At 45.0% G+C, this 22,627-nt stretch overlaps 1 protein-coding gene across 2 annotated transcripts in view; it reads right to left on the bottom strand.

The window, feature by feature from the left end:
- The window catches only part of LOC144680745 (adhesion G protein-coupled receptor F4-like), a 102,249-nt gene that overhangs the window by 69,158 nt on the left and 10,464 nt on the right, over positions 1-22,627 (bottom strand). The window contains exons 3-4 of one of the 2 annotated variants that reach the window (XM_078542079.1): positions 19,951-20,112; positions 4,641-5,084 (exon numbers count right to left, since the gene is read on the bottom strand). In XM_078542079.1, the coding sequence (XP_078398205.1) occupies positions 4,641-5,084; positions 19,951-20,112 (606 nt within the window). The remainder of the gene's footprint in view (positions 1-4,640; positions 5,085-19,950; positions 20,113-22,627) is intronic. The other variant, XM_078542080.1, reaches the window with a different exon arrangement.

The raw sequence follows: 22,627 nt of genomic DNA, 5'->3' as shown, positions 1-22,627 counted from the left end.
GGCACCATATTGGTGAGGGCATTAGCACGTTTGCAGTAAACGGCCACTGGAAGGAGCAGGCAGGCTGTGAATGTGTACCTGCTTGGCTTCCCACCCTGGTTTGGATAGAGGACATCTTTCCTCCTTTCCACTCCCTCCACCAAAACCTCTAGGGCAGCCTCTCAAAACCTTGGATTCCATTTGATCCCATTATGTGCCATTACTCAATGTTTCACAGGTTAGATGCACTTCCTACATGGAGCATCTGCTCCAGCCACAATATCCCTCTCCTTTAATCAGTGCATGTTAGCTTTAACTGGTTCTAGCCACTCTGAATGCTGACCTCCTGCTGAACAGTCTAGCTATAAACAAATACGGCAAATTTTCTTGCCTGCACCTCCATGAACAAGGCTTCTGAGGCTTTATAGGTAAAGGGAGAAATTATACCAGCAAGTTTGGAATTGTGTCACTTCGTACTCTGCTTCAGCTTAAAGCTGCTCTCCAAACCATCCATATCCTGTCCCACACAATGTGCAAATACACCTTTGACCCAGTCTCTTTGCTCATCACACTGATTCATTCCTACCCCAGGAATTCCCCTAATGGATCAGGCAAAGTGCATTGGGAGCACAGCACCCAGATGTTGATGCTGCACAAAATTTGGCATGACCTCCACCATTACCCAACCCCTCCCAGTGCGCTGTGATGTAAAAGGCACCTGTAGTATTCTGCACACTCAGGCCTGAAATTGGGCTGTTGGCTTTTCTCATGCCCCTCAAGTTTGTCAGGGTTGGGATGCATATCCATTCAAATTAAGTTGGAACTTTGCGATTTGCTTTTCCTGCTTTCCTACATCCTAGGGTTCTAAAAGATATAGCTGCCAAGATAGTGGATGTGCTAGCTATGATTTTCCAAAATTCCATGGATTCAGGAACAGCCCCAGCAGATTGGAAGTTAGCAAATATAATACTGTTATTCAAGAAAGGAGGGAGAGAGAAAACAGGGAACTACAGGCCAGTTATCATTAGCTGTTGGGAAATCTTAATGATGCACTTAGAAAATCAGAGTATGATCAGACAAATTCAACATGGTTTTACAAAAGGAAAATCGTGTTTGACAAATTTATTACAGTTTTTTGAGGATTTAATTAGTAGGGTGGATAAAGGGGAACAAGTGGATGTAGCATACAGGGATTTCCAAGTAGCATCCAGTAAGGTGCCAGCAAAAGATTAAGACACAAGATAAGGGGTCATAGAGTTGGGAGTAAAATATTAGTATAAATAGGGGAATGGTTAACATACAAGGAGTAGAAAAAAGGCATAAATGGGGAATTCACAAGTTGGCAGGCTGTGACTAGTGGAGTGCTGCAAGGATCAGTGCTGGGAAGTGCATCACCTATTTACAATCTGTATTAATGACTTAAATAGAGAGACAGAGAGTAATGTATATAGTTTGCTGACAGCACAAAGTTAGATGGAAATATAAGCTGTGAGGAGGTCACAAAAGCTGTAAAGAGATATCAACAGGTTAAGTGAATCGGCAACAAGATGGCAGATGGAGTATAATGTGGGGAAGTGTGAGGTCAATTTGGTCATCAGAATAGAAACGCAAAACATTTTTCAAAAGTCATCTAGTTTTTAAATATTGATGTTCAGAGAAACTTGAGTACGCTCATACAAGGAACAAAGTTAGCATGCAGGTACAGCAAGCAATTAGGAAGGCAAATTGCAAGGGTATTGGAATATAGGAATAAAGAAGTCTTACTACAGTTGCACAATTCTGAGACCACACCAGGAATATTATTGTGCAATTTTGTTCTCCATGGTTAAGGAAGGATTGACTTGCACTAGAGGCAGTACAGAAAAGGCTTCACTTGATTGGTTCCTGGGATCAGAGGGTTGTCCTATGATGAGAGGCTGTAAATTGGGCCTATATTCTCCGGAATTTAGAAGAACGAGAGGTGATCTCATTGAAAAGAAAGATTTTGAAGGGGCTTGATAGGGTAGACACTGAGAGGATATTTCCCTGGCTGAGGCAGGGAGAGGGGTGCAGACGGCACAGTCTCAGGATAAATGCTCAATCATTTAGGGCTGAGATAAGGAAAAAATTCTTCTCACAAAGGGTTGTGAATCTTTGCACTTCTCTAGTTCAGAGGGTTGTGGATGCTCAATTGTTGAATATATTTAAAGCTGAGATAGGCCTGTCTTATTGCAATGACGGATAGCCTCTCCATCATTGTGAAGTGGCAGTCAAGCCCAAAAATCTGAAGTCCTGTCCCTGAACATAGTACCTACCATTTTCACGGGGGCGGGAATGGGGTCGGATCACATTTCGCACATATGCTTTTTGCAAAGGCAGCTACCCATGGAAATTAACAGCTGCCTCCACAGCTCAACAGCTGCGATTTTTGTGAAGCAGGTGTCTTAAAACCTGACATGTGCAGATTGGACCTGGTAGGAGCAGGTCTGAACATTTTGGGATTTGTTTAGATAGCCAAGGTACCCTTTTGGAGAGGTAAGTTACCCCCTTGGGTATGGTCCAGGGACACCTTTGAGAAAGGTCAACTGTCCATTGGGAGAGGTCAGGTTCCCTTTGGGAATTCTAAAGGTAGGCATGAATGTGTGTAAAAAGTACGTAAACTCATTGGAACTGTGAAACTCATTGGAGCTGTCAAAATATTATCAGAAGTGTCAAGATGAACTATCAATGGGAGCTATCAAAGCATTTAAAACACTTGCCCTTTAATTCTTTGAAGAAACCATCTGATGTATTAAAAAAAATGATCACTTTCTATTTCTCTCTGACTGTTGACATAAGTCTTAGGGTTACCATTACTGGATTAGTGCTGCATGACTGATTTCACAACCATCCATTATCACACTAGGGCATCTGCCATTTCACAGTTTTATTGACAGCTCCAAGTGGTTATGGACTCTTTGAAGTGGGACCCTTTTTTTACAAGGGATTATGCAAATGAATGAAATATGTATTGTTATAAGGGATAACGTAGTTGAAGGATGTAAATACAGTAAATGTGTTTTTATGAATGCAAGTGTTCTTTTTGTAAAAATGAAGGCTGCAATAGACCCTTGGAATTTTATTTTATTTTATCTCAGCATGGATCTTGAGGTCTGCCTATTGTAGACACTGGGTGAGATGGCATAGTAGATACAAGAGGAATGGGTGGTGGCTGGGGGCAATGGGTTGGCATGAGTTGCAGTAAGTTGGCATAACAGCTATAAAGGGCCATGGGGTATGATGGGAGCATAGGCTGGCATGGAGGACATAAAGGCCATGGGGGTGGGCCAAGGGGAATAGGTTGGTATCCAGGGAATGAGGAGTCATGGGGTGGACAGAGGGGCATAGATTGGCATGGAGGGTACGAGGGACCATACAGGAAGGGTGGGGCCATAGGTTGCCATGGATGGGGCATGGGGAGTTTGTAGGAGCATGAGGGGTGAGGGTTGGAACATTATTTATGTTCTTCTGTTGTTTTTTTTTAAAAAAACTTCGATACAGTGCCAGTTCACTGAGGCAGCCCTTCTTCCCAGCCCACCTCTGCACCTGGCATCCACCACACTCATTCCGGGGTCACCAGCCCAACTACAAAAGAACCCTACCACCCCTGAATGAAAATCTGACCTTCTGGTCCACTTTCTCTCAGGTCAGGTTTGCAGAGCTAGGAAATGTGGGAGTGAAAAACTAGGCCATAGATTTTTGGTCTCTCAGGGAATCAAAGGATATGAGGAGCAGGCATGAAAGTGGAGTTGAAGTCCAAGATCAGCCATGTTTGTATTGAATGGGAGAGCAGGCTTGATGGACCATATAGTCTACTCCTGTTGTGTTCTTGTGTTTCCATGTTATAATCCCTGACTGAATTTAGCTTTGCAATCAATTAACCATTTTATGAGAATTGTTATTTTTAAAAAGTCAACCTTCTGGTCTAAACCTCCAACTTCACAAAGCGTTACTTATTGAAGGTATCCTTAGCCAATTTTCAATTTGTTACTTTAGTCCTAGAAACTGATCTTTAATATTCCCTTACAGAAAGTCCCATCACCCGTTAGCGAAATACATAATCAAAATCAAACATCTATTGAAACTACAAGCACAGATTTTTTTCAACAAACAGACATAGGCAGCCTGTTTATTTTAAAAATTTAAAGGGCAGCAATTTAAATAAATTGCCAGCTCCTCTGACATTATTCACCCTTTACAAGCATTTACATCGACTCTAAAAAGTCGTAACTCACACACTGCGGATAAGGCCCTCGCTCCAATGAAAATGGGGTCAGATGGAACTCAACAATGAGTTTAAATGGTGCTGCTATGTTTGTGTTTCCCCCATGTGTCAGTCATACCCCAACCCCGTTCCTCCACCAGGGAATATTGGAACTGTCAGTAATGGAGACAGGGCTCCCAGATCCAGATTCCCAGCATCATTTTGGATGAGCCATTGAGTCTCCAAGAATCTGTGAAAATCTATGCCAAAATGTCAGGTTTCAATAATTTTTCTGCAAGTAGACTATGAATTTAGATTTTTTTACACAGATCATTAGTGTTACTGTTATTTCTTTAAAATAATCCAAGCTAGATAGCAGTCAGTTCAGATCTACAAGTGTACTTTAATGTAGAGAAAGAATAAACATTGTTCAATATACCTAAGTTATCTTGTATGATCGGTGCTGTTGTTGACACAGTTGAGGGTGTTGTTGACACAGTTGAGGGTGTTGTTGACACAGTTGTGGGTGTTGTTGACACAGTTGAGGGTGTTGTTGACACAGTTGTGGGTGTTGTTGACACAGTTGAGGGTGTTGTTGACACAGTTGTGGGTGTTGTTGACACAGTTGAGGGTGTTGTTGACACTGTCGTGGGAGTTGTGGTATATCTTGGTGTAGTTGTGGATACAGTACTTTGTGTTGGGGTTGTTGTTACAGATGCCAGCTCACAGTATGTCCCTTCTGTTGGCTCACTCCTGATGCAGTCACAGGTCTGGTCTCCTGTATTATTCACACTGCAAGACTTGTATTTACTACAAAATGCTGAGTTCCAAGTAAATCCACCATTACACGTGCACTGAGTTTCATTGTTCACATATCGACAAACTAGGTGAAAAAATAAATGCAAATATAATTAAAACACTGCCATTATGCTGCAGGGGAGAAATTAGTATGCGCAGTGCCGCTTCGTGTGTGCTACACAGTGTATGTTAAATTTTTGGCAGCAGACAGCCTCTCTCATGGGTTTCTTCATTGATTTCAATGAGGAAATCGGTGTGGGCCATGCTGGTAGCATCATGGGGTGCTGCTTGCCCTCAGAGAAGCAGCACTGCATGAACAAATTTCTCCCCCATGGTTTCCATGTACATAGAAAAAAATTATTTTCCCTACAACTTGTGATGGATTCAACATATATTTAACAAAGCTAATGAATCAATGGCAATAACTTTCCTTGTGGCATCTGTGAAATGTAGAGATTTGTAAATTCAATTTAGCGATTAAAGTACTTGCAAAATGGAAAAACCACTTACAAACAAAAAATAATCGCTTCATTAAAGCTGTAAGTGTAACTTTCACTTAATTAAAGGGGACAGGATCAGTAATTGTCTGATAAGGGATATACTTTATCAAAGTAAAATCCCAATTTAAGCTTGAAATAAGTTATTTCATTTCATTTGCCCTCATTATAATGAAGGGAACGAGCAAAAAGATGTTGATTAATTCTTAACTTTTATTCACTGGGCTCTTTTATATAATAGGAAATGACGTACATGATTCCTGTTATATTTAATATACATAATGTATAATGGTCCAGATTTTGTGGTTGTAATGACAGTGAAACTGTTTAGCTTTTACCATTGTTACAATGACAGGAACATAGGAACAGGAATTGGCAATTTAGCCCATCGAGTCTGTTCCACCATTCAATGACATCATGGCTGATTTGTAACCAAACTCCACATACCTATTCTTGCTACAAATCCTTTAATATCCTGAGAGACCACAAATCAATTAATCTCAGATTTAAAATTAACAGTCGATCAGTTGTCATTTGCAGAAGAGAGTTCCAATGTACTACCACTCTGCGTGTGTAGAAATGTTTCCTAATTTCATTTTTGAAAATTCTTGGTCTAACTTTTCGAATATGCCTCCGAAACTCCGTATCACTGAAAATAGTTTCTTTCTATCTACCCAGTCTATCTTTCTTAATATGTTGCAATCATTAATCAAATCATCCTTTTACCTTCTAAATTCCATGGACTATTACATTAGTTTGTGTAACATTTCTTTGTAACTTAACCCTTGGAATCCAGGTATCATTCCAATAAATCCACATTGCACTCTCTCCAAGGCCAATATATCATTCCTGAGGTGCAGTGCCCTGAACAGCTCACAGTATTTCAAATGTGGTCTGATCAGGGCTTTGTATAGCTCAAGAAAATTTCATTTATATTCTTGTCCTCCAGCATAAAGGCCAGCATCCCATCAGCTTTTTGAATATTTTCTGTATCTATTCATGACATTTTAATGATCTATGTACCTTGATGGCCACATCTCTTTTCATCTACATCATTTTTAGCTTTTCCCCATTTAGAAAGTACCCTGTTCTATCCTTCTTAGTGTCAGCAATGACTCAATTGGTTGCTCTCTTGCCTCTGAGTCAGAGTTGGGGGTTCAAGTCCCGCTCCAGGACTTGAGCACAGAAACAATGTTCACACTTTAGTGCAGTACTGAGGGAGTGTTATTCTATCTTTTGGATGAGACATTAAACTGAGGTTCCAGCTACCCTCTTAGGTGCATGCAAAAGATCCCATGGCACAATTTTGAAGAAGAACAGTGGAGTTATTTCCATTGTCCTGGTCAATATTTATCCCTCAATCAACTTGCAAACCTCAATACTTTATTGGCCCAATGTGGGCAATACAGCTGAATTCCAGAGTTGATGTGAGAGTGACAGCACTTGACATCAAAGCACCATTTGACTGAGTTTGGTATCTTAGCAAATTGAAGTCAATGGGAATCAGGGGAGAAAGCTCTCCACTGGTTGGAGTTATACCACAAAGAAAGACAGTTGTTGTTGGAGGCCATTCAGCTCAGCCCCAGGACATCACTGCAGGAATTCCTCAAGATAATGTACCAAACTTCAGCTGCTTCATCAATGACCACCTCAACAACATAAGGTCAGAAGTGGGGATGTTCGCTGATGATTGCACAATATTTGGCACCATTTGCAACTCCTCAAATATTGAAGCGATCCATGATCACATGCAGCAAGACTTGACAACATTCGAGCTTGGGTTCATAAGTGGCAAGTAATATTCATGTCACACAAGTGCAAGTCAATGACCATCTCCAACAAGGGAGAATCTGACCATCTCCTGTTAACATTTAACAGCATTACTGCATCTGAAGACCCCATCAACATTCTCATGGCGACCATGGACCAGAAACTGAACAAGTCATTGAAATACTATGGCTAAAAGAGCAGGTCAGAGGCTAGGAATTCTGTAGAAAGTAACTCACCTCCTGACTCCCAAAGTTTGTCCATCATCTAAAAGTCACAAGTCAGGAATGTGATGGAATACTCTCCACTTGCCTAAAGCAGATCAACACTATCTAGGACAAAGCAGCACGATTGATCGGCACCCCATCCACCACCTTAAGCACTCATTCAAACCACCACTGGCAAACTGTGGCAGCAGTGTGTACCATCTCCAAGATCCGCAGCAGAATCTCATCGAGCCTCCTTCAACAGCAACTTCCAAACCCATGATCTCTACCACCTAGTACAAAGGCAGCAGACGCATGGGAAAACCACCACCTGCAAGTTTCCTCCACGTCTTACAGACTTGGAACTATATTGCTACTCCTTTACAGCCAGTGTGAATCATGCGCTGCAGCGCTTAGCACTGCAGAGATGGCAGCGGCAGGAGCGCGAGCACAGAGCTGCCTCAGGGAGCTGAAGATTTTTATCAATATAAATAAAGAATTTTAAAATAATGAAAACACGTTCCCTCATGTGATTGCCACACAAACAGGGAGATGTAAAATATGATTGCAAAAAGTTGGTTTTTTTTTAAAAATCACTGGATGAAACCTCATACGACCCGTGGATGAAGTTTTGCCAAAAATGCAAAGGCCACTTGGCTTTTTCGCCTGCCCGCCAACCAAACGGTTAGACGGGCAGCGAAAAATTCAAGTCAGCTAGTTTCTTAAGGGCCCTAATAGGCCGTTTAATGGTCGGTGGGTGCGCTGCTGACTGCTGCATGCGCCCGCCGACCAAAATATCGCACGAGTGCGCAATGATGTTGGGACGTTCGCCCAATGTCATCGCGCATCATTTTATGCTCGTTCGGGTCAGGCACGCGCCCCCTTGACGAGAGAAAAATTCTACCCATTATTATGTTTGTTGCAGAATTTCAGAACCAGCTTTAGTTGGTTGGACTGAACAGATTTAATTTATTTTCTAATTTTGTGGGAAACCCCGCCATCCAAAAATCCCTGCCAGAGCTTATTAGCGTTGTAATGGATTGTTCATTTTTTTGATTGATGAATTTTTAAGTGAATTTTTAAGATGGTACATTGTGTGAAGGTGCAAGAGGATCTGCTGCTGGAATTAAGGTTTCTCACAAACAATAAAACAAAGAAATATTTCTGCTCTAAAGATATGAGATTGCATCCCAATGGAATACTAAATGGGATTATTAGATATTAATAAAATAAATCATTAATGTATGATTATGGAAAGAACCTCAACCAGATGGTTGAGCGAGTGCTTTGCATGAGAAGTTATTTCTCATTTATTATTTAGAGCTGGACTTGCTGACTCTGAGGAGTGTGCAGCTATAATAATTAAGTGTGTGGCACTTGATGGCTTGTTGCACAGTTGCGCAGCTTAGAGGGAGATTGGATGGCGGGTGGGCACTATCACCCCACAACCTCACAACCCCCAAGGTGGTACCCCGACAGTCCAATTAATCTGCTGGAGGACAGATTGCTGGATTGCTGTGAATAAAATTGTTAAATATGGTTTCCCTTTCACAAATCCATGTTGATTCTGCCTGATTATGTTATGATTTTTCTAAACGTTTGCTAGGAGGTCTTGTGGCATAGTGGTTGCATCCTTGCCTCAAAGTCAGAAACTCTGGGTTCAAGTCCTACTCCAGAAACTTGATGCCAAAGAAGGTGAGTTCTTAATGTGGCAAAACAAGTTGAGTATCAACTTGTAAATCCTTCCAACATATGCCAAGGGCTGGTGGCAAAAAACAGGAGAGATTCCTGTCAGTCATGTGATGGAAAAAATATTGGAGCCACTATCATCACTATCCACAGCTCCAGGCTACAACATGCATGTAAAAGTTTATGTTTCCACAGCAGCTCAGACTCCCTGGGGGCTGGCTGGTTGGCTGGTCTAGATCAGATTGGCACCAAAAGCATGGGGTTTGATGCCTGTTCTGGCTGGGGTGGATGTGGGACCTGCCTCCTTGCCCTATCTGTAGTGGAGATTGTGGTATTGTGGGTTGGACCTGCCGTCAAGCAGGAAATGAAGGAGAAGATCCTAGGATGCAGGCGAGATCAGGTCTAGGGGACTTGCCAGCCTTTAGTTCCATTAGTTCCTCTCTTTTGCCCCCTGCTTTTCTACTATTCTTAGGATGCTTTTTGCTTCCTCTATTTTGATGACAGATACAAAATATTTCTTCAAAGTCTCTGCTATTTCCTTGTTTCCCAATATTAATTCCACAGTTTCACCCTCTATCAGATTAACACGCATTTCAACTTTTTTTCACTTGTAGAAGCTTTTGCTGCCTGCTTTTATATTTCTTGCTATTTTTCTAACTTACTCCAATTTCACCCTCTATTTTTTTAGTCACCTTTCTAAAGTTTTCCCAATCTTCTGGCCTACTGATCTTTTCAGCATTGCACGTCTTTACTTTCAGTTTTTGTTGAGAGTGATGAAATATCTCCTTAAATGCCTGCCACTGCTTCTCTACCATCTTATCTTTGAACCTATTTTCCCATGTATTTTCCATATTAACCACCTCTGTCTTCATATCTTTGAAATTGCCATTATTTAAGTTTAAGTCTTCTATCATGTTATGATTACTCTTACCTTGAGGATCCTTTAGTATGATGTAATTAATCAATCCTCATTACCCATTACCAGATCTAAAATAGCGAGTTCCCTGATGGTTCCAGGATTCTTATTCTAAGAAATTATCCTGAATACACTCTATGATCTTATCCTCCAGGTGACCATTGCCAATTTTATTTGTCCGATCTATATGAAAATTAAAATCTCCCATAATTATTGCAGTACATTTATTACTATCCCCCATTATTTCTTGATATATATACTTTGTCCTACTGTGTAGCTACTGTCAGAGGGCTTATAAACTACCCCTACCAGTGACTTCTTTCCTTTGCTATTTCTTATTTCCACCAAAAATCAGTCGACATTTTGTTCCTCCAAACCAAGATAATTTCTCACTACCGATCTCATCCTTTGGTAACAAAGATACCCCACCTTCTTTTCCTTTCTTCCTGTCCTTCCAAAATCTTAAACACTAATGAATATTCAGGTCCCAGCTGTAGTTCTTTGAAACCATGTCTCTGTCTATCATATTGCAGCAAACTAATTTCTTTTTATTTGAACTATGAATTCATCCATTTTGGTACAAATGCTTTCAGATAAAGAGCCTTCAATTCTAGGTTTTTACCATTTTCCATAATCTGATCTTATTTGCTGGTACACTTTTATGTTTGTAAGCTCTGTCCCTTCCTGTCACATTCTGGTTATTGTTAGCCACATTATTACTAAGCACTATTGCCTTGACCTTTCTCTTTAACTTTCCAAATCTCCCATCACATGAACCTCCCCCCAACTATTTATTTGAAAGCCCTCTCCACAGCCCTGGTTATACGATCTGCCAGGACACTAGTCCCAGGCAGTTCAGGTGAAGGCTAACCCAATGGTAAAGCTCTGCTTTTCCCAGTACTGGTGCCAGTGCTCCAGGGTCACTGATGATGGTGAGTACCATTGCTTCAAAAGCTGTTAAGATGTACAACTGTGCCCTTTCCCTGCTGGTTATGTGCTTCTACCTCCAGTTGTGCACCACCTTGTCCTTCAAGAGGCCAGTAAGCGTGTCTGTGAGTGTGATGCAATCTGTTTGGGTGATATACCTGTCATGAGGCTGGCAATGTATGCAATCTGTGTGATGTGGGTGTGCAGCTTGCAGCAGAGCCAAGAGTAGGAGGGTGAATTAAAGCTATGAATGTGAATTCTGAGTCAAGATTGATAGCGATTGTTGATGGTTGAGTGATGGGGAGGGGCGGGGGGGGAGGAGGGGTGGTAAATTAAGCAGTGTTTGAGGCTAGTGGTCCAGCTCCAGTTGTAAGGATATGGGATTTGAAGATGCATTCACTGACTTTGACCACTTGTGTGAGGTCACTGAACTTCTTGTGGCACTGCTTCCAGGTCTTCAGCACTACACTGTTGGTATTGACTGCAAGGGCTATCTTCTCCCACTGCCTTTATAATGTCTGTCTAGAGCACCTCCTGGTTCTGGGTTGATAGAGAACCTCTCTTCTCCTGCCAGCCTCATGCATGAAGGCCTCCAATGGTGCATTAATGAACCTTGGAGCATGCTCCCTGCCCTACTGAGCCGTTATTCAGTGTTCTTCCTGCTCAGACTCTCTTCCAGCAACTGTTCCACCCACCACACTCCACCCCTTTAAAAGGTGCACATTAGCTTTAACTGGTGCTAGCCTCGCATGAATTTGGGTCCTTGCTAAGACGTAAAGCACTCAAAAGCATGTTTATTGCTGGTTGCACATTACAATCATAGTAATCAGCAGACAGCACAAAGTTTGTGTCTCGCCTGCAGTGGAAGGAATTGGTGTGGGTTAATCATACATCTTCAATCCCTGTGCCAACTTTTGTCCTCAAAATTCTGCAGTTGCTCCACCTAATAGGAATCAGCAGGAGCAAGAGAGACCTAAGTCAAGGGCATTTTGTTAGGAGTCCATCTTGGTCTGGATGAGGAATGGAAGAAGGACATGGCAGAGCAACAGCAGCTGCTGCAGGAGAGGGGGTTTGGAGAGACAGAGAGGCAGGGTGGACTGCTATAGGCATAGGATATCTCTCCTCCTCTGGTCCTCCAGCACCAGGTTCCCCCAGTGCTGCCTGGCTACCTGCACACCCTCTCACTCAGTCCCTGATCCATCCTGAAACCTGCTGCTGTGTGTCAGCCAGAACATTCCACAACTTCAATGGAAGCCTGGGCAATTGGCCCACATTAACTCCATGAAAATTGCATCTTTCTTTGATATGTATGGGATGTGGGCATCACTGGCTGGTCCAGTATTTATTGCCCATCCCGAGTTGCCCTTGAGAAGGTGGTGGTGAGCTGCCTTCTTGAACTGCTGCAGTCCATGTGCTGTAGGTACACCCACAGTGCAGTTAGGAAGGGAGTTCCAGGATTTTGACCCAGTGACAGTGAACAGAGATCTCGCTCCAAGTCAGGATGGTGTGTTGCTTGCAGGGGAACTTGCAGGTAGGGGTTCCCATGCATCTGTTGCTCTTGTCATTCTAGGTGATAGAAATTGTGGGTTTGAAAGGTGCTGTCAAAGGAAAATCTAATCAGCAGTTGAGTACTAAAACTGCAGGTGGTAAAAATTTGTCTTGGGTGGTGCTGCAGAGTGGATGGTATTGGGGTGTTATGGGGTACATTGGTATTGCGCATGTTATACACAGCACCGGATATTCAGACAATGGAATTAAATGTCGGGTGCTGCATATAATGCACAGCTGAGTCAATACCGAGCATTACTGGCTCGGTAGTAACCGGCACCCGAGATGAATTTCTATCCCTACGTGTCTGCCTCCAGGCACATTCAAGTTATTATAATCAGCAATTAGGATCAAAATTGTGTGGTAAAACCAGGCTTTCAAACAGACATGCCTTAAGCACCTCACTCATTGAGCTCCTGTTTTCACCTTTTGGTCAAAGTAACCCCTAGAAATTTCCAATGTAATAGTATCATAAATAAAAACATAAAACGTTAGAAATACTCAGCAGCTCTGGCAGCAGAGAGAGAAACAGATTTCAGGTTAGCATTAGCGTTTCAGGTTTGTGGCCCTTAATCAGAACTGGAAAAAGTTAGAAATGGGGCTTCACCTGTCACTTTGCCCACTTACCATCACCTGTAATAGGATTTCAGCAAATGACAGTGGGAGGGTGGGAAAAATAACAAGTGTGAAAGTTTGTGATAGGGTGGAGGGCAGGGAGATTAAATGATAAAGGATATCATGGTGCGAGCCCAAAGTGAGTGGCAAGGAACAAGTAAGAAAACAAAATATTTGTCTAGAGAAGGTGTAAATGGTAGGATCTTAAATAGCTGCTGTCTGAAAGTAAAGGAAATAAGAGAGAAACAAAAGAGAGAAAAAAAAACAGTAGAGAAAGAAGAAACAAAAGCTTATGATCTCAAATTGTTGAGATCAATGTTGAGTCCAGAAAGCTGTAAAGTGCCCATTTAAAAGATGAGGTGCTGTTCCTCAAGCTTACACTGAGCTTTATTAGAACATTGTAGCAGGCCAAGAACAGAAAGGTCCGAGTGGGAACATGGTGGAGAATTAAAATGACAGGCGACAGGAAGCTCATTGCCATTCTTGCAGACTGAATGGAGGTGTTCCATCAAGTGGTCTCCAGTCTGTGTTTGTTCTCCCCAAAGTTGAGGAGACTATATGGTGAGCAGTGAACATGGTACATCGAATTGTAAGTACAAGTGAATCACTCTTTCACCTGGGAAGAGAGTTTGGAGCCTTGGACAGGGAGAAGGAAGGAGGTAAAAGGGCAGGTGTTGCATTTCCTGCACTTGTATGAAAAACTGCCGCAAGAAAAAGAAAGACTGGGGTGACTGAGAAGTGGACCAGGGTGTCATGGAAGGAACAGTCCCTCAGAATGCTGAAAGGGGTCGGGAAGCTGCATTTGCTGTTGGCAGCACCATGCAGGAAGTGGCAGAAATGGCAGAGAATGATCCATTAAATATGGAGGCTGGTGAAGTGGCAAGTGAGAGCAGACATGCGTGAAATAGAACAACCACAGTTGAGGGTCATATCAACCATAGTAGGATGGAATCCTCAGCTGAGGGAAAAAGAAGGCATATTGGAAGCATTATTATAGAAGGTTGCATCATCCAAACTGATGCAACAGAGACAGAGAAACTTGGAGAATGAGATGGAATATGTACAGGAAGTGGTGTGTGAGGTAGTGTATCCAAGGTAGCTGTGACAGTCAGTGAGTATGAGCTAATAGCCTAGGAATTGAGACACAAAAGGCAATGCAGGGAAGGGCTAAAGCAAGCAAAGGCTCAAAATAGGATGCAAAGTTGATGACATTTCCCAAATCAGAGCACAAGGGCAGGCACCATTACAGCCATTAATTTATGGGGAAAAGAGGTGATGAAGTGGGGCTTGCGAAGGATTGTAACAAGGAACATTTCACATATCCCACAAAAAGGCAAGCATAGTTAGCGCCATGAAGACACACATGACAGCACCATTCATTCGGAGGACGTAAGTGGAGCTGAAGAAGTTGTTCAATGTGAGAACAAGTTCAACCTAGCAGAGGAGGGCGGTGGTAGATGGGGTCTGGTTGGGCCTCCCTTCAAGGAAAAAGCAGAGAGCTCTCAGACTGTCCTGGTGGGGGATAGAGGTGTAAAGGCATTGACATTCATGGTGAAATGGAAATGGTTAGGGCCTGGAAAATGGAGCCCATTAAAATGATGGAGTATAGACAGGAATAGACAATGGACAACGGGAAAAAGTAGAGTTGAGATAGGAAGAAAATCAGTTCAGTGGGACAGGAATAAGCTGAAATGAGGAGTCTACCAGCACAGACCTGATTGTGGATTTTGAGAACAAGTTTAAAGCGGGCTGTTTGGGCTTGGGTCACCATGGGCAGAATTTTCTGCCTGTCGGGTGGGCCATGTGGGAGCAGGCATGGGTGGGCACGGACCTGATCGCCGCCTACAACCGAGTCCGTGCCACCATTTTACGCAGGCGGGCCAATTAAGGCCTGCCCAGTGTGAAACGCGGCTCCCGAGGACAGTGGGAGTGGGCGGGTGGCGGCGGGACTGCTATGATTGCCGGGTCCAATGCCGACCCGGCGGCCTGCTTAATAGAGCTTGCAAAGGCTGCGAATCATGGCCAATGGAAGGGCTCCCCAGAGCGCTGCTGGTGAGCAGGCCAGACAGGAGGGTAGGGCAGGTGGGCACTGTGTCCCTCGTTTCTCAGACAATTGCCTTGCTGCCCTCCTCGAGGAGGTGGCAGCACGGCGGGAGGTCCTCGTTCCCAGGGACAGGAGGTGGAGGCTCCCCCCAAATGACCAAACGAGCCTGGGAGGAGATGGCGGAGGTGGTGAGCTCCCACGACGTGGTGCGACGCACCTGGATCCAGTGCTGCAAACGTTTCAATGACCTCTTGCGCTCTGGAAGGGTGAGTACTATGTTGGCATTGGTCATTAACCCAGCAGGTAGGCTTTCCCCCACTGGCTGCCACTCCCCCAAGTCTGAGTGTAGTAACTGCATTGAATCATTGTCGGCCTGTGTCTTTCGCTGGGTGGGCCAGCAGATATTGCCCATGCTGAGGTCACCCTGAGAGGGTGGTGATGAGAGGGGTTCTGCACCCGCAGCATGTGGTACAGTGACAGTGTTTTGGGGGCAACCTGGAGGATCTGCACCTAGGTACAGTGCTGGAACTGCAAAACATGTCAGAGTCAGGGTGTTGACATACTGGGAGGGGAGCTCCCAGGTGGCGGGGCACCCATCCATCTGCTGGCCTTTGCGTTCCACGTGCTTGCACTTCCTTGTTTTGCAAGGTTGGACTGTGTGGTGCCAAATGTGCTGTAGGCTGCATTTGGCCAAGGTGAGGGGGAGGGGAACAGGCTTGACATCTTTGTGTGAGTTTGTGGCAGCTGCGGGGTGAGGAGGCACTGGAGCCCTGCAATGTCCCACTCTGGAACGGCAGCGAAGAGATTCCAGGTACAAGTTGCACTAATCAACGCTCTTCTCTCCTTTTCAGGAGAAGAATGCTCATAATGCCGCCAAGCAGGTGAGGACTGGCGGAGGGCCAGCCCAGTTGGCCATCATTACCAGGCTCGAGCAGAAGGCCCTTGATCTGGAGAGGCACCATGCGCCCAGGTCCACCGGTGTCGGTGAGGCTGGGGTGCCACGGGCAGGTATGTTAGCCCAGCACTGAGGTCACCATCAGTGTCCCAGCAGCCATGGCACTGCTGAATGTTCAGTGATTGAAGTTTGCAACATGGGTTGACCAGTGCTTATGGAAGGATGAGCGCATAATGATCTGGGGGACAGGAACGCACTTTGTTATTGTCTCCACGTTAATTAACCAAATGTCCTTGTTCTTCCTTTCAGCATCAGCAGAACAGGGCTGGGAGGAGGAGGCACAGGGGGCCCCCTCTCACACCTGAGGGCCCAGATGTCTCTGACCCACCAGAGTCACACCAGCTCTGCCAAGCAGGCACCACTGCAGATACTAGCACCTCGGTGGGAATTTTTTCATTGGCTAGTGTCCCAGGGCACAGCCGTGAGGGCACTTCACAGTCACTGGAGGAGCTGGCGGTGATAGAGAGTGCCCATGGCGCCAGCAGTCGGAGGACTGCAGGGGGCCAGGAACATGCTCAGTCGGTGGCTAATGATGTGCTTCTGGAGTCGTCCCTGAGGCAGCAAATGCTGGAAGTCCAGCAGGGTGTGCGAGAGGATCTAGCAGAGATACATGAGGCTGTGCTTGGCTTGGTGTCCGTGGTGGAGGAGTCCATGGGGACCATCGCTGATGCAATAAGCCTCATGGCCGAGCGCCATGCGTCCTCCATGGAGAGAGTAGTGACTCTCGTGGAGAGGCTCCTCTAGGAGACCAATCAGGGCTTCCTGGGGATGCGCTCGGATCAGCAAGCCCTCACATTGGCATTGACCTCAGCTGGTCAGTGCCAGTGTGGGAGATGGTCTGTGCACCCAGTTTCCCAGCTAGGTGCCCATCCATCTACGGTGAGCAGGGAAGTCCAAAGTGACCTCACGTCGGCGCAGCAGCTGCCTGTCATCTCTGCTGGCTTCTCTCAGGGCACTCCGGATGAGGGCACCAGCTTCTCCGCCCCTCTGCCAGTGACCATTGCATCCGATGAGGTTGCGACGACTGGGGAGATGCCAGCTGCAGAAATGGCTGCTCCCTCCCAGACGGGCCCAGCACAGTCTCCATGGGCCAGAGGCTGGCCGCCAAGGTCATCGAGGGCAACAGGACAGCAGAGTCAGCAGGCTGTCTCAGATGTCAGTGCCAGTGAGGGGAAAGCACCTAGATTTGGCACCCGAAAGCGTAAATTTAAGGCACCTTAGGCACACCACGGGTTTCTCACTGGTGCTTTTGTGTTGCCTCGCAATAAGATCATAATTAGTTGGTGTGCTGTTTAACACCTTTGTCATTTTGTTTCCTTAAGTTCATTTTGTTATATCATTAAATTTAGGCACGTGACCATGGCTGAGCGTGTCTCTTTTCCTCTGCAGGTGGATGGTTACCCATGATGTTATGAGTGGGCTGTGTCACATTGAGCTTTATTGACAAGGCCTTAGTTAATGTTCCTATCCAGGCAGATTTAGCACTCAGGTATTGAGTATCAAGCCTGCAACATAGGCTTTTGTTGGAGGTCCATCTGTGGTGTTCTAGCTGAAGGTTCATTGGAATAAAGCCTCCCGGGTGTCCCTGCCTCCCTGGAGTATGCCCGGGTCAGCGCCTACCCCCTCAGCATTTCCCTGTGCGTGCTCATCCTCGGACTCACTGCTGGACTCATCGTGTGCATCTGCAGCCAATGTGTCTACGTCTTCATTGTCCACAGCGTCCCCCCTTTCCAGCGCAAGATTGTGGAGAGCGCAGCATGCAATCACTATCAGCGACACACCATCTGAGGGGGACTGGAGTGCGCCCCCTGAGCGGTCCAGGCATCAGAAGCGCATCTTGAGAAGACCGATGGTTCTCTCCACCACAGCCCTTGTGGTGCCCTGGCCCCTATTGTACCACTGCTCAGCTTCTGTTCTTGGATGATGGAGAGGCGTCATGAGCCACCTTTTGAGAAGATAGCCCTTGCCACCCAGCAGTCATTCATCCAGCCGGAGCACTGAAGAGCCTCAGAACCTGGGAGTGTCTAAGGATGTAAGCATCGTGGGAGCTGCCTGGGTACCTTGCACTAACTTGTAGAATCAGCATCCTGTGATCACACACTATCTGCACGTTCATGGAGTGGAAGCCCTTCCTGTTGATGAAGGCACCGGGCTCACCTGCTGGCGCCTTGATGGCCACATGTGTACAGTCTATAGCACCCTGGATGTGGGGGAAGCCAACAATGGCTGCGAAGCCTCTGGCTCAATGTGCCTGGCTTGCCTGGTCCCAACGGTAAGGGATGAAGATCCGTGCACACCTGAACAGAGCATCTGTCACCTGCTTGACACAAGTGTGGACAGCTGATTGGGAGACACCGCAAAGATCGCCCACTGAGTTCTGGAAAGAGCCAGAGGCATAGAAGTTGAGGGCAGCTGTGACCTTCAACGCCACTGGCATGGGTTGTCCACCCACACAGTTCAAGGAGATCTCAGGGCCTATCATCTGACAGATAGAGTTGACTGTCCCCCTTGAGAGTCAGAGCCTCCTTCGGCACTGCACCTCAGACATATTGAGGTAGCTGCTTCGACACCTGTAAACCCTGACAGCAGGATAGTGGCGTCTTCTGCAGCCCTTTCCGCCTTGGACTTCCTGTTGGCCCTGCACCCCTTGTGCCTGTGCCTCTCCTCCCAAAGTTGGCTCCCCTGGAGGCTGAATGTGCAGTCTTGGTCTCCTCCCCCTTCTAGCCCTCCCTTCCTCCTCAGAGAAGGTGCCTCCAGTGGAGAGTTCAGCTCCCATTCCCAGGCTAAGGGAAGGCTTCCTGAAACCTGCAGGCCCCAAAAAGGATCTTCACTGCAGAGTGCTGACATGAAGGTTGTGTGTCCAGACCAAGCAGCTGATATGAGTTTTGAAGTATTGCAGATCACACAGGCAAGTATCAGTAACTTTCCAAATTAAATATCTGACTGAGCACATTCGTAACCCCACTGACCCCTCTTATCCCACCCGTGGATGAGGTTTATACAAATGTGTCCTACCCGCCAGCCCGTTGCGCCCGTGCGACGACCTGAAGGTTGCACGGCCCCAAAAAATCGCCATCAATTGTTGCCTCAAGGGCCTTAATTGGCCCGTTAATTAATGGCGGGCGCACATCGGAGATCATCACGCCGAAATATCGCGATGGTGCGTCATGACGCCGGGACACTCACCCGACGTCACCGCGCGTCATTTTATGCATCGCCATGCAGGGCCCAACCCCACACGCCAACGGGAAAATTCTGCCCTATGAGTTTGGAGGCCTTGGAGGGAAGATCTCCAGAGGAGATGAGCTCAGTGACAGTCCTGGAAACAATAGTTAGATGTTTAGTGGTGGGATCATAGTCCAGGGGAGGTGGGAGCAAGTGATGAGTTGGCATTCAGCCTCTGCTAGGTAGAAGTGGTACACTTGTCACCAACAGCATCACCCTTATCACCAGGCTTGATGATGATAGTTATAAAATCACATTGGTGGTGACTTTACCAAGTAAGGCAGCAGATGAACTTGGTAAACCAAATCAGATGTCTTCAGGTGAGGATTCACCAAATGCCGCCTTCTTACCGTTATATTTATGAACCATGCTTACAGGAGACTTTTCAGCTGAACTGATATTTCAGGTAAAATTCAATTGTCATGTGAAAAGGAACCACATTAAAAGTATTGGTTAATTTTTACCATGTCACAGTTAGTCACAGGCCAATGATATGAAATCTACTTTCTTTACATACACTTTGTATTGCATAAGGTTTTTGGTCTATTTCATCCGCACTCACCTGTTGTCAGGGTGATGTCAGTAACATGAAATGTGTCATTTTCAAAAGCCACTTGAATGGGATACGATGATCCCTCCAGAAATAATTTCAGTTCACTGTCAGACAGGTCATTTTCTGTTATATTTAGTGCAATATCCAGCTCATATTCATGTTGTGGATTGACTGTAACATTTAACAAAGAGTTAGTTCAATGCTAAAATAATTAATGATAATATTTAACAGCAAAACAGTCAAACTTGGTGAATATCATCATCAAAAACAAAACATCAGTGGGAATGTAATTGGTAACAATCTGGTGTTCATGCTTAAACAGGGGACAAAACAAATACCAGCAACTGTAGATTGACTAGTCTTACTGCCATTTCATGTTATTAATGGAATTACCTGCAGTAAACATGGAGATTATCTATACAATAATAACCTAGTAAACAACAATCAGCACAGATTCAGATGATAAAGCTCCTGACTAATTAATCACCTCAAATTATTTCAGGAATATACAACCTAAGTGCACTGTTGAAGCTCTGCTGCATGATGTCGCTGGACTTTCAAAAGGCATTTGATAAAGTTCCACATTAAAGACTGTGTCGGGGATTTTAACACCCAGCCCCTCAATGCACCTTATGAAGGGTGGGAGAGATTGGGGAGGGGTGGGTTAAATCTCCACATATAGGAAAAATGACCTAAACCTGCTGTGAACATAACTATGTCCATCTTTACTGTAGTGGATTTGGATACACCTGAGTAGCCCATTCTAGAGAAGCAGGTATCTTTTTTTATCCTTTCATGGTGCGAGGGTGTTGCTGGCTAGGCCAGCATTTTGCTTCCTCTCCTTATTTGCCCTTGAGAAGGCGGTGATGAGCCGCCTTCTTGAAATGCTGCAGTCCATGTGGTGCTGTTAAGAACAGAGCTCCAGGATTTTGACCCCAGTGACAGTGAAGGAATGCCGATAGAGTTCCAAGTCAGTGTGGCTTGGAGGGAAACTTGCAGGTTGTGGTGTCCCCATGTATCTGCAGACCTTGTCTGTCTAGGTGGGTTTGGAAGGTGCTGTCAAAGGAGTCTTGGTGAGTTGCTGCAGTGCATCTTGTAGACGGTACACACTGCTGTCGCTGGTGAACATTTGCTTATTATCACTGATGATTACAGCAGATTTCCAGTCATGGAAATAGTCGCATCAGCATCAAAAGGAAGCAATGAGCCAAAAGCTTGACCAGATTTTTGCCTTGTTTGGAATCTCTCAAATGGTGAGAAGCGACAATAGACCTCGATTCAACAGCATTGAGTTCAGTAACTTTGCAAGCTATCTAGGATTCACTCATCGGAATATCCATCCTGTTGGCCAGGAGCTGATGGAGAAGTTGAAAGATTTATGCACGCTTTATAAAAAGTACAGCTACAACTGAGAGCAAGTCCTGGAAGCAAGAGCTGTATCATTTTCTTCACAATTACAGAACAATTCCTCACTTGACTACTGGGGAGCTTCCAGCTACACTCATATTTACATACCTTATGCACACACATCTTCCTGAGCTACGCTGCAAAGCTAATGGTCAACATGTGCGTGAACGTGATTAAAAGCTGATGGATCGAATGAGAGTAAATGCAGAGCGAAATATGAAATTTAGAGCTTTACTTTAAAAGCCAGGAGATAAAGTGCTTTTCAGCTAATTCAAATTGCAAGTACGCATTTGACAGATCTTACTGAACACCTTCCCATTGGCTAAATTAGAAATCAAATCTTCACTGACAGGCAGTGGGTAAATATCATTCTTGATCACCTTATTTACCGTTTGCTTATAATCTCCACAAATCTGAATGAACCCATCTGGTTTTTGAACTACAGCAGCCAATTCACTACTATTCACTTTCTTAATTGACCCTATTCTTTCTAATCTTTCCAACTCTTCATTTACTGCTTCAAATTAGGCTTGAGGCATTGGCCTAGCCTTGTAAACCGTTGATTGTACATTGTGCTTTATTGTGGCTTCAGCCTTGTGACACCAAATTTTATCATTTCATCCTCCTTGCTCAGAGGTCACTTTATACTCTCCTAGCACTTTCTCAATCTCAGATGCTCTTACTGATCGCTGAGATAAATAACTTAGCCCAATTTAACTTTATCTTCTTAAGCTGATTCCTTCCCATCAGGGACACTTTGTTCCCTCCAACTACTACCAATGGCAAGTATAGGATCATCATCATACTCCACCCCAACACTAATTGGCCTTCAGCCCTATAACTGCTCACTCAAGATTCAAATGCTGTTTCTCTTGCTCTCTGATTGAGTACAACTCCATCTTCCCGCTCGATAACATCAACTTCTGTTTCCACATCAATCATATGTACATTCGAGGACATCCATGCTCCTGAGCTAGCTTTAGATCTACCACAGTCTTGACCTGGTGCTTTTTATTTTGATTCGTTCATAGGATGTGGGCACTGCTAGCTAGGCCAGCATTTACTATCCATCCCTAATTGCCATTGAGAAGGTGGTGGTGAGCTGCCTTCTCTTGAACCGCTGCAGTCCATGTGTTGTAGGGACACCCACAGTGCTGTTAGGAAGGGAGTTCCAGAATTTTGACCCAGCGACAGTGAAGGAATGGCGATACATTTCCAAGTCAGGATGGTGAGTGGCTTGGAGGGGAACTTCCAGGCGGTGGTGTTCCCATGCATCTGC

Source organism: Cetorhinus maximus, chromosome 5 (genome assembly GCF_964194155.1).
Source record: "Cetorhinus maximus chromosome 5, sCetMax3.hap1.1, whole genome shotgun sequence".
Taxonomy (NCBI): Eukaryota; Metazoa; Chordata; class Chondrichthyes; order Lamniformes; family Cetorhinidae; genus Cetorhinus; species Cetorhinus maximus.
Note: the sequence above shows the minus strand (reverse complement) of the source record. Positions and strands in the feature narration are given on the sequence as shown.